General features: G+C 34.8%; 1 protein-coding gene across 10 annotated transcripts; it reads right to left on the bottom strand.

Annotated features, from left to right (window-relative positions):
• Positions 1 to 4,317: 4,317 nt before the first annotated feature.
• On the bottom strand, positions 4,318 to 10,915 carry LOC140860344 (phenylacetaldehyde synthase-like). Of its 10 annotated transcripts, none has more exons than XR_012143688.1 (10): positions 10,519 to 10,915; positions 9,858 to 9,993; positions 9,616 to 9,708; positions 8,832 to 9,539; positions 7,785 to 7,925; positions 6,567 to 6,626; positions 5,685 to 5,849; positions 5,111 to 5,167; positions 4,621 to 4,760; positions 4,318 to 4,489 (listed from the first exon to the last, which is right to left on the bottom strand). XR_012143688.1 is itself a non-coding variant. In XM_073263368.1 (9 exons), exons 4-9 carry the CDS (start codon positions 9,072 to 9,074, stop codon positions 4,472 to 4,474), a joined length of 684 nt encoding a protein of 227 aa, XP_073119469.1. In that variant the 5' UTR covers positions 9,075 to 9,539; positions 9,616 to 9,708; positions 9,858 to 9,993; positions 10,519 to 10,915; the 3' UTR covers positions 4,318 to 4,471. The 10 variants fall into 10 exon arrangements, 7 of the variants coding, with proteins under 7 accessions (XP_073119469.1, XP_073119461.1, XP_073119447.1 ...); XR_012143683.1 differs by having other exon boundaries at positions 4,318 to 4,495; XR_012143686.1 differs by having other exon boundaries at positions 4,596 to 4,760.
• Between the last annotated feature and the right edge of the window lie 1,026 nt (positions 10,916 to 11,941).

Below are 11,941 nucleotides of genomic sequence, written 5' to 3' on the forward strand. Positions count from 1 at the left end.
TACGCCACTTCCGGATTCCCAATGGGACGCCTAGAATTCCCTAGATCTGAGTTAGAATACTAAGGAATCGAGAGAAGATAGGTGAATGGTGCATCTGAAAATGAATCTTGGCACCTCTATTTATAGACATCGAACGGAACGTCCGTTCCTCCATCGTTGCGTCCGTTCGACGAACGTTGCGTTTGTTGGTCACTTCATGTGCGTAAGCAATGACGCATTCTTGCTGGCACAAACGTTGCGTCTGATCCTAGGACGTTGCGTCCGTTCCACTTGACCCTCCGGACCATTTCTAATCACTCTGGGTCTATTTCCGGACTCCGTTAATCCATTAGGAGTTCCCTTAATCATGTTTAACTTAAACTAATGTGATTTCAAGGACTGCAGCCAACAGTTGGCACTGCTCCTAAGGTTGATAACCGAGTGGCATATCCCAAGTGTGGGAAGTTCCACCCTAGCCAGTGCATGATGGGTTCGAATGTATGATACCTTTTCAAGAATCCGGGACATTAATGATTGTACCCAGTCTTAGGAACCGGTTAGAGGAAGGGTGTTTTCCATGATGTAGGAGCAATTGGATCTAAATACTGCCATTATCACGAGTATGATCCTTATTGCTGATTTATATGTTCATGCATTGACTGATTTTTGAGCTACCAATTCCTTTATATCTGTGGATATTGTTTCAAAGTTAGGAATCACACCTGATAATATTTTTTATGGGATATAGTATTTCCTTACCTTCTAGTGAAGAATTGAAATGTAATAGTATTGTGAGAAACTGTAAGATTTGAATGAAAAAACATATTGTGTATGTGATTTTATTGTTCTATGTATGACTGAGTTTGATGTGATTTTTGGGATGGAGTAGTTATCCCAGCATGAAACTACTGTAGATTGTAAGAAGTGCACTGTCACTTTGAAGCCATTGAATGATGATTCTTTATAGTGAGCTTTACCATGGATCCAGAGGTGCCACTACCAAAATTGGATGAAGTGGAAGTGGCGCCGAGACTTTCTTGAGGTGTTTCCTGATGATATTGTGGGATCAGCTCTAGTTAGGGAACTAGATTTCGGGATTGAGATAGTACTGGGTGCCACACCAGTTTCCAAAGAACCGTACAGATTAGCACCTTTCAAGATGAAGGAGTTGAAGGACCAATTGCAAGAGCTTCTTTTTAAGGGCATCATTATACTGAGTGTGTCATCATGGGGAGCATCAATTTTTTTTGTTTGCAAGAAAGACGGGTCAATGAAATTTTATATTGATTATTGGGAGCTGAAACGGGTTATAGTGAAAAATAAATACTCATTGCCAATAATAGACGAAATGTTTGATTTGTTACAAGAATCAGTCATATTCTCGAATTTCGACTGGAGGTCGGGTTACCACCAGCTGAAGGTGAAAGATGAGGATGTCCATAAGATGGCTTTTAGAACTCGTTATGGACACTATGAATTTCTTTTCATGTCGTTTGGATTAGCCAATGCTTCACCAGCTTTCATGGACTTGATGAATAGAGTTTTCCAGCCATTTTTGGATCAATTTTTCATTGTATACATTGATGACATATTGGTCTACTCTCATAGTCTGAAAGAGTACCGCCAGAACTTGACTACAGTTTTGCAGATCTTGAAGAAGCACTTGTATGTGAAATTTACTAAGTGTGTCTGGTTAGAGAAGATTGTATTTTTGGGTCACATAGTTTCTAGGAAAGGAATCAAAGTAGACTCGACAAAAGTAGAAGATCTCCGGAATTGGGATACTCCGAAGAATGCTATTTAAATTCGTAGTTTCTTGGGGTTGGCAGGATATTACCAGAGGTTTATTTACAAGTTTTCTCGGATTGCCTTACCACTGACTTCATTGACCAATAAGGGTGTGAAATTTGATTGGACTAGAAAATGCGAGAAGAGCTTTGAGGAGCTTAAGGAGAGGCTAATGATAGTGCCTGTTTTAGAAAATTTCGGAGGGTACTAGACGATTTGTGGTGTATATAGATGCACCCAAGAATGGTTTAGGAGAAGTTTTGATTCAAGATGAAAAGTTATTGTCTATTCATCTACATAGTTAAAGGTGCATGAGCGAAAATATCCAGCTTATGATCTTGAGGTGCAGAAGTTGTATTCGCATTCAAATTTTAGAGGCATTATCTTTATGGAGAGCGCTATCAAATTTTTACCAACCACAAGTGCTTGAAATGTTTCTTCACACAAAAGGAATTAAATATGTGGCAGATTCGGTGATTGGAGTTAGTGAAAGACTACGACTATGACATTAACTACCACCGAGGTAAGCCTAATGTAGTGGTAGATGCTCTGAGTTGCAAGTCCGCAATATTATCACAGTTAACCAACCAACAACATTTGATTTCAGAATTTCAGCGGTTGAGTTTATAAGTGATCCGTCCAAATGAGGAATCTAGCTTTTCGGCATTGAAAGTTGCACCAAATTTGCTTAACCGAATTCGTCTAAGAAAGAATTTGATCAGCATTTGATGGAATGGAAGCATAAATATGATTCCAAGGGTCGCACCTTGTAAAAAGTTAGTGATTGAATCGTGCAGTACAAGGGTCATACATGGTTGATTGGTTGACTCGATAAGAGAAGACATTATGGCTGAGGCACATATTACTCGGTATTCCGTACACCTTGGGAGTATGAAGATGTATAAAGACTTGCAGTTGTTAAGTTTCTGAACGAATGTCTTACTTGTCAGCACGTGAAGGCTGAGCATCAGAGATCAGCCGGACTATTGAAACTGGTTCCTATCCCCACGTGGAAGTGGGAAGATATTACCATGGATTTCATGGTTGGATTACTGAATACACCACGGGGATAGATTTCTATTTGGGTAATCGTTGTTAGATTGACAAAATCAGCACACTTCTTACAAGCGCAAATGACATTCATGACGACTCAGTATGCTGAAATTTATATCCATGAGATTTTCCGACTACATGGAATCCCAGCCCAAATAATGTTTGACAGAGATCCTAAGTTCATATCGGGGTTTTGGGAAAGTTTTCATCGTGGATTAGGTACGAAACTTGCTTTTAGTTTAACGTCAACAAAACTCGAGGACACAAATAAACATACTTTCTTTAAAACTTAAAAAAAGTGCGGAAAATAAAAACTTTCATTTCAAAAGAGCCGTGAACCAAAAAACTATAAAAAAAAATTTCATCAAAGTATGTCAACATGCATAAAATTTTAAAAAAAAAATTTCTCCTCAAACAAACTTTAACGATGCACCATAAACGAAAGTTCCTCTAACAATGTGCTTGTGCATCTTCCCTATCCAAACATGCTACTTTGCTTCCTGTCCCTCAACATACTCATCAATAACATCATTTACATCATCATCACCTGCATCATTCAAGTATAGTGAGTCTAAAGACTCATCAATAAACCTTCATTTCATAGCTAATACATAAAATAAACGTAATTCATATTCATAACTACAACAAAACATCATGCATAAAAAATCTTGAACGTAAAAATACTTCAGTTTGAGTGATGAAATACATGAAATTGTGATAAACACCATTTATGAGTACATTGGGTTGCCGTGATCACGGTCATTGTACAAAAAACATATAACATTTGGTACAGCCCATACCAGCCAAAGCAAATATGTGTACCATCCCATACCGATCGTTGTTTATATGCACATTAAACTTTCATTCTTTTGGAAGGACCCCTCTAGAGCTCAATCCGGAGTACCAATCCCATACTACCACCACTAGAACACATACAACATCAAAATATTTTATCATGAATACATAACATCATCATACTTCATCATCATCTTCATACACTACAAGAAAAACGGCCAAAGACAACGCTTTTTCCGCGTTGTTAATGTCCCCGAAAAAGCGTTGTCGTAGGCAGTGTTGTAAAAGACCACGTTCAAAGACAACGCGGAAAAAGCGTTGTCGTATCTAAAAATGACAACGCTTTTTAAGAGTTGTCTTTTATAAAAAGCGTTGTCGTTTCTGGAAAAGACAACGCTTTTTAAGTAAAACGACAACGCTTAAAAAGCGTTGTCGTATCTAAAAATGACAACGCTTTTTAAGCATTGTCTTTTATAAAAAGCGTTGTCGTTTTTGGAAAAGACAACGCTTTTTAAGTGTCATTGTATTTGGAAAAGACAACGCTTCAAAAAAGCGTTGTCTTTTCTGGTAAAGACAATGCTTTAAAAAGCGTTGTCTTTGTTCAAATAAATAAAAAAAAAAAATTAATTCACAAATTTTCAATATTATAAGTCACTCAAAATTCAAAAATTTGTAAAATAAAATTTAATATAGAGTCTTCCAATATTATAAATCATTCAAATAAAAAAATAATTGAATTCTAATTTAATGAACACTAGGAAAAAACTATGCATTAATCTCGAAAAACTTTTATTACTTCCTTCAGTACATGCTAGCATCCCGAGCTTTCATAAAAACCGCAACAATCTCTTTTCCTTTAATTTGTATCTCCATACTGTAACTTATTAAAAATAAAAACAAACATAAAAAAAATATAAATAGATTAAAATGAAAAGTAAACTTAAAAAGATATTTATCAGTAAAAGAACATGAACTACTACATAAAATTATCATTAAGAAAAGTACTCTAATGTTAAGCAATTCAGTAACCCCTTCGAATCCCTTGAAATGCTATTGCGTGCATTGTCTGGATGTCATATCGCTCACAGACCCTTGTTCCATTTTCAGTCCACCACATATCTGCCTCTTTCTATGTGAAGTATTTTCTACTGTAGGAAACAACAAAACTGCTGAGTGGGGTGACCGAGGTAAACTAGTACAAATTATAAACGACCGTCTCTAAGAAAAACTGCATTTTTAAGTTTATACACATCACTTATACAAGATTCAGATCATGAACACCATTCTAAGCAGAGAACTTAGAAAAGAAAAGAGTGCTCGTCATGACACAGTGAGAAGCATATAGTCACGCTTTCTCAGTCCACAACTTCAATATCTAAACCTTGTAGGATCCTAATAAGGCAAGTTAACAAAGAACATAATAAATACATACATATTGAAACATAATATCACTACACATTACAAAAATATAATGGCAGTATGTTAAAGTGCTTACTTTATTCTCTAGGTACTCTGCACTTGTTGAGAGTGACTGGATGAGCGCATGTCTTTCCTATAAACATTTGATTAGTCTTAATATAGTTCAGTCCCAGTAACAAAAGAGAATAGATAGCTCATGAAGCACTAAACTTCAGGTATTCTTTACCAAAGTATTGTTGGTTTTGCAATAATAAAGAGTTTATTTAAAGAATTGGTTGATTCAGAAGTATCTTACATGTAAATATCAGAACACCTAGCACTCTGTTGCATAACAAATATAATTTGATATTGCAAAACAAAGCGCTAGTTTAGAATGTTTTAGCATCATAGAATGATAAAAGTCTGCGAAAATAAAGAAAAGGATATCATTGATCAGCACCTCCTAAGAAATTTCATAGAGAGAATAAATTAGCATATATGTAGATACGGCTAGTTAGGTAGCTTCAAATATTGGTTAATATAATTTTATGTCTCAGTAGTTGCTTTTCTACACCTCCTTTCAAACCAAAAGATGGAATTATTCTTCGTGCCACAGTGTGAGAAATGGCTGGAATTACAATATTCCAAGAATAATAAATTTGAAAGCATACCTTCACCCAAAGAGCCGAGCAATCAAAATTGGTCAAAAAAAACTTGTGTGCATTCATGTTGAAAGAGTCAGCTTCCTCAACTCCATCTAAGTAGGGACGAAACTCTGGGCAGATACAAGTACTTCCAGCATAAGCAGCATCCACATGAAACCATAGCCCATTACTCTGTATGTCGTCATGCATGCAATAGAAGTGCTTTTATCCTTTTTGTAATGTTAAGATTAAAGACGACCCATCTTTATGAGTAATAATGAAAACCATCAGACCAGGACAGATTCTTACCTTGTAAGTCCGAGTTTTTGTAAACTTTTCTTGTTGAACACTCTCAGACTTTTAACACAAGCGATTTTCTATCTAAGCTAACCTCACCAATAAAATGGACAAAATCAAGTGAAGCCTGCTTGGCTTAGATACGTACACCAAATTCTGTCTCAACGAGTAATGCCTTTTCCATTTCTCAATTAAAAATGTGGGTGCTTTAACAGGTTGATTGATACCACAAAATGATAAATTGTTGACAGATAGGAATACTGCGGAATTTAGTGGAGGGGCTATCTCTGAACTTGAGAGACGTGCTTGCATGATTAAAACAAGATTTAACATTTGAACATCAACATTTTAATCTCAATTGGGAATTCTTCAAAGGGATACTTGCTACTTGCCGTTGAGTTCAATACAAACATGGTATTAGTTGATCATTAGGGAAGAAGTTTATGAACATATGAGACCTCTTGATTCAAAATGTTTCAAAAAATTGAGCCCGTACGAATAACAGCCTCTCTCATGATACTGCCACTTGAACAAATTGCATAACCACCGAAAAATATATGTTTTCCAGGAGCATAAAAATGTAAATCTGTCTCAGTACTATGCAAAACTCACCTGTGAAATCTTCCCCAATGCAAGCAGAGGATCTACAGCTGCTGATGATGTAGCACCAACCTGCCAATGAAAAGATACGTTATTCCCTTCGCAATAAACTCTCAGTATTCTTTAAAAATAATTGAGTGCAACATTCATTTCATATATGGTGATCAAGAACGATATTTCGTTCTAAACTAACTGGTTATTTCTTGAATAATTAAGCAAACAATGTGTCAAATCTCTCGTGAAGTCAACTTACTAATTGCCAACTTTACATGATGCTGAACAAAGTACACACCTGAACCTCAGAAAACTCACATAAGAATTTCTTTGATATCAAAACTGTGCAATTTATGAGCAGAACTTTACAATTCTCATACAATCACATCAGGCAACTGTCATGAGTTCAAATACCTTAAAATCACTTGGGCAGAGGCAACACCACAACCGATCATAAGTGAGGAGAGAACATAACAGGCTGTGATCTTTAAATACAGTAGTTAAATTTGTCCCAATTGTGAAGAATAAAATGCATAGCACTTAAAAACCTGAGGTAGTCATTACTTAAAGAGATAGTTCTTAAAGATATTTCACTTTGTATTTACACGTCAAAACCACAAATTTGCAGTTTAAGAATTTGCTTTAGTTAAAATTCAAAAGTCATAACAGAGTCCTCGGTCAATGGAAAAGACTATTGCTCTAAAATAAATTGAAGAAGAAATGGAGCACATGGGGAGAACAATAAATAAATAAATAACACAAGAAGTTCCCATTTTAATTTTTTTCTTAGTTTACTTACAGTAGCACACAAGAAGAAAGGAATTAAACCCAAGGCTATGTCCTGTGAGATTGCTTTGGTTAATGATTCAGGAGAAAGAGCATATTTGGTGGAAGAATCAGTTTCCAGATCCGGATATTTTCTGGGTAAATTCCTCCAATATGTCAGAGAAATAAAACAAACAAATTGGCACCAATAAGAGTTAAATGAGCAGAGTTTACATGATGAGTTGATAAAAAAAAACGTTTTAAGCAAAGATTTCCAGTTTTATGTATTTCCAAAATATTAATGCATTGCTCACTCGTTTTGCAAGTATTAGGATTGGAAACCATCAAGCATTGTTAATATGCAGACTGCTGCCAATTATCCAACTTCATTAAGATTAACATGGAATATAGACTAGTATAATCACATGTACTATAGGACGTGCTAGCTTATATTAAGTATTCAAAATCCACCTTGAAGGCTTTCTGCAGAGAAGCATGAGTTTGATCAGAGCAATAGACCAAAATCTTCCTTATGGTGTCTTTCCCAACCTTTCTCAAAATTTTATCTCGAGCAGCCAAAAGCACAACCAAAACGGCTTCACTTGCAGTGCCCTGTATCATGCCACCATCATGTCCTAGAACTCGACTCCCAATCATAAACAACTTTGCATGTCCAATAAATTTTCAAAAAAATAGGCATATAAAAAATCTTGTATAAGTAAAAAGATAGTGCATGTTTTTAGAAAAGATTTTTTCTACTAAATTAAGCTTTAAAAAAAACAAGATTTAAAAAATCTATGAATGACAGCTAATTAAGAGACTAAACAGAGAAACAGAGTACAAATCAGTGAAAAAGCCATTAATATAGTCACCTTGTCATCATCATAATACACCCAAAGTTTAAAAAATATATTTTAAAGATTCCTCATTTCAATCCAAAATGAAATACATGTTAAATACTAAATCACCCAAAGAACAAATGATTAAGAATCAAACTTATACAATTTTAATCAATTTCGATTAACTCAAACACCAAAAAAAGAGAGAGAGAGAGAGAGAGATCTTTCTGCAAAATAGCATACTCCCATAAGCCAAAGTTGAAATCCCAACCAAAAAAAATCTACAAATCAATCCCTTCAAAGGTTTTAGAACCAAATAATCAAATTTAAGCTCATGAAACATATTACACACCCATCTGCTTTGGACTTGCCAAACTCACCCAAATTGTCTCAACTATTAATAAATGTCAAACTAAGCTAAAGATTTTTGTCAGAGGTTCCATCTATCAAATTTCATGGGTAAATGTTTCAAATATTTCAAAGAGATTGATTACACAGAGGTTCCATCTCCCAAATTTCTGTCAGAACCACAGTAAAGTGTAGCATCTTCACATAGTTCAATTACTTATATACATAAGAAATGCAAGTAAACCAAACAAATCTCCAGCCATGCACGAGTTTCAAATACAACCGACTTCAAATCATTATTTATCATGTTTCTCGAATGCAATATACGTACCAGTAGCCGTATCGGTGATTTTATCTTTGGTTTTCTTAGCCACATCATCAAGCTGATTGGAATCACCGATACCAAGATCAGCACCTTTCGTGCCGACAAGGCCTCCGGATAACTTATCCTTTGCCCATTCACCCAAGATCCTGTGCTCTTTTCGCCTGTATTCTCAACGGTGGCCTCAAAAATCACTGCCAATAACAGTAACAAACACATGAAAGTTACCTTCATCCTGCTGTTCGCCATCATTTTCAATCTTTGATTCTTTTCTTCTCAGCTGAAAGCAATATTGGATTTTGAATACGAATAAAGGTACACAAAACACGTTTATATATATGGGTTTCTTGGTCATGCTGATGAGTCTACAAGAAGATCAAAATGTTGAGCGATTTACTATATTTTATGATAGAAGACCGTACGCGGTGGTCTTCTCTGGAAAAAGCCTATAAACAAGCCCAAAACCTTCAATTAAAAGCTAAAGGAATTTTTATCACAAATCCTTCCAATCCCTTGGGTACCACAATAACTATAAATTAACTTAATCTCATTATCAACTTTGCCATTAACCAAGACATCCACATAGTAAGTGATGAAATCTATACAGACACCGTTTTCTAAATCTTGCTTCATATCCCACATATGAGCTTCGTATCTTCCTGTCCATCTATGTATGCAAGAACCACCATCATCAAAATCAGATTGATCAAATTTTTTCTGTCCAAGAAAAGAAAAAAATAAGAAAGGTTCTCGACATTAATTTAAAGAAGTGAAAAAAAAATTAAATCAGTACCTAGTAACGCCTCTGTAGATGGAAGTTCTTTCTCCAAAAGTATCAGAAATTTTCTTGGAACTATCGGAGTCAACAGAAACAATGGTTTTGCAACTGGTATTGTCAGTGAATAAACCATTTTTACTATTAACTCCTAAATATAAAGCATTGGTTGTGGCAGTGAAAGGGAAGTTCTATCATATCATTACAACTCGTAACAATTGTTAATTAACAAAAATGTAGGCTCAAGACATAATATATACCTTGTCAAGCTGTTGAACCTCGGTGTTCCCATTAAACAATGGTTTTTTTTATAATAGTTCAGCCATTATGCATCCTCGCGACCACATGTCAATTGCAGTCGAATATTGTTTAGCTCCCAAAAGAAGTTCCGGCGCTCTAAAAGAAAACTTATAATTTAGTTCCAAGTTTAAAATGTTAAAAAAAATTGTGAAATATAACATAGAATAATACTGGGGTTACAGCAACTCTGCTTCAGGGAAAAATCAATTCCTTTGTCATATAGCCTCAAACAAACAACTATGTGCGTAAAAATAAGCTCACTTGTACCGTAAAAAAATGAATATTTGGTTAAAAACTGAACCCAAGCTCAAATAATTCCTAAAACTCGAAGAAAGAAACTGGAATATTTTGAATCTAAACTAAAATACCACGAAACAACCTGAAATCAGAGAAAAATTGCCAACAATAGAAGATGAACAATGCGCAGTCCTGTCGCAATTTAGTCGCAGAAATCGGGATTCGAAACTCAAGATTCAAGTTTAGATCGAAGCTTGCAGCTAATTCCATTTTCCAGCCGGGTTTGTATATTCAAAAACACGGGTTTGTATATTCAAAATATCACAAAATTCAAAAAAACCAGAAAAAAATCACTAAAAGCGTTCACTAATATATGAAACTCACTCTGTATTTTCCGCAACTATCGAAGCAATAACACCTGAAGAACGAATAACAACAACTCGCACAAGTATGGTCTAACAGGGGCGACGACTTCGAATCTTCAGGTCACGATTTCTTGCTAGATTGGCATCAAAACAAAGTTTAGGATGAGCTCTAACCAAATTCTAGCTCCAATAACAGATTTCCGATGCCCATGGCAGCGAATCGAAGACAAGAAATGGGTGGCTAGGGTTGGGTCATGGTGGAATCGTGAGAGCACGAGAGAGAATGATTTTTCTTATCCTAAGATGGGCTTCTCGGAGGTCACTTGAAAAATATTCTGATGAATCGAGCAAGACAACAGATTTTGATTTGGAAGAGAGAAAAAAGAGAGAGGGGTCAGAGAAGGTGATCGAGAAGAAGTGTGGGGATTTTGGGTATATTTCTCACGTAAAGGCAGGTGCAATAATATTTATTTTAAGTTTTTATTTTAAATAAAAATAATAGTTTTTCTACAACACTTTTTAAAAAGTGTTGTCATACATAGGAAAAAAACGCTCATAGACAACACTTTTAAAAGCGTTGTCTTTGACCTAAAAAACGCTAATAGACAACGCTTTTTTAAAAAAGCGTTGTCTTTGATGAATAAAAAATATATAACGACAACGCTTTTCACTAAAAGCGTTGTCTTTTAAAAAACGACAACACTTTTCACAAAAAGCGTTGTATTTTAAGTGTTGTGTTTGTGCATTTTTGTTGTAGTGATAAAACTTTATCATCATGAACTTCTCATAAAATTTCTCTTAAAATCTTCTCATCAATTTTCATAAACATATCATGTTTGTAAAATATTTCGTGTTCGAAAATCATGCATGCTATTTGAAATAAAATGAACAAATCATCTTTACATTCATAAAAATTCATGCTTTCATAATGAACAAAACTTTCGTGAAGAATAAAGTACATATAGATGTATTACATAGCTAAATCGATCCACGTGAGTCGTTCTTTCCGTTCTAACTTCAATACTTAAAAAACCTTTACATGAAACATTTTATAAACGGTTCCAACACATTAAAAACCATAAAAACATACATTGAAACTTTTGATAATACACATGAAAAACTTCAAAATATTGAAAAGGATTCATCCAAAAACAACCATATTCAAAAGAATTGCATCAAAACTTTTCATATAAAAGAACACACACACAATCTGAGATTCAAACGTCTCAAGCAATAATTATCAACAAAATTTACACCAAAACATCAAGAAAGAATCATGCTTAACGAATCTACATCATGTTCTTAAAATTCTATGAAAAAGAATACAAATACATATATACACACATATTTTTCTTATCAAAATACGTATATCCTCGAATTGTGGTTTCAAATGCATTTAAAAGTTTTCTGATCATTGAAGGTTGTGATTAATTGGTACCTCG

The sequence above is a fragment of the Henckelia pumila genome, chromosome 1 (assembly GCF_033568475.1).
Source record: "Henckelia pumila isolate YLH828 chromosome 1, ASM3356847v2, whole genome shotgun sequence".
Classification (NCBI taxonomy): Eukaryota; Viridiplantae; Streptophyta; class Magnoliopsida; order Lamiales; family Gesneriaceae; genus Henckelia; species Henckelia pumila.

Coding starts and splice junctions, on each gene's coding strand:
- LOC140860344 (XM_073263346.1), bottom strand. CDS start 9,074: ATGATGGCGAACAGCAGGATGAAGGTAACTTTCATGTGTTTGTTACTG. Junction 7,926..8,831: donor AATCACCGATACGGCTACTG/GTACGTATATTG, acceptor GGCATGATACAG/GGCACTGCAAGTGAAGCCGT. Junction 6,627..7,784: donor CTCTGCAGAAAGCCTTCAAG/GTGGATTTTGAA, acceptor TTTCATTGGCAG/GTTGGTGCTACATCATCAGC.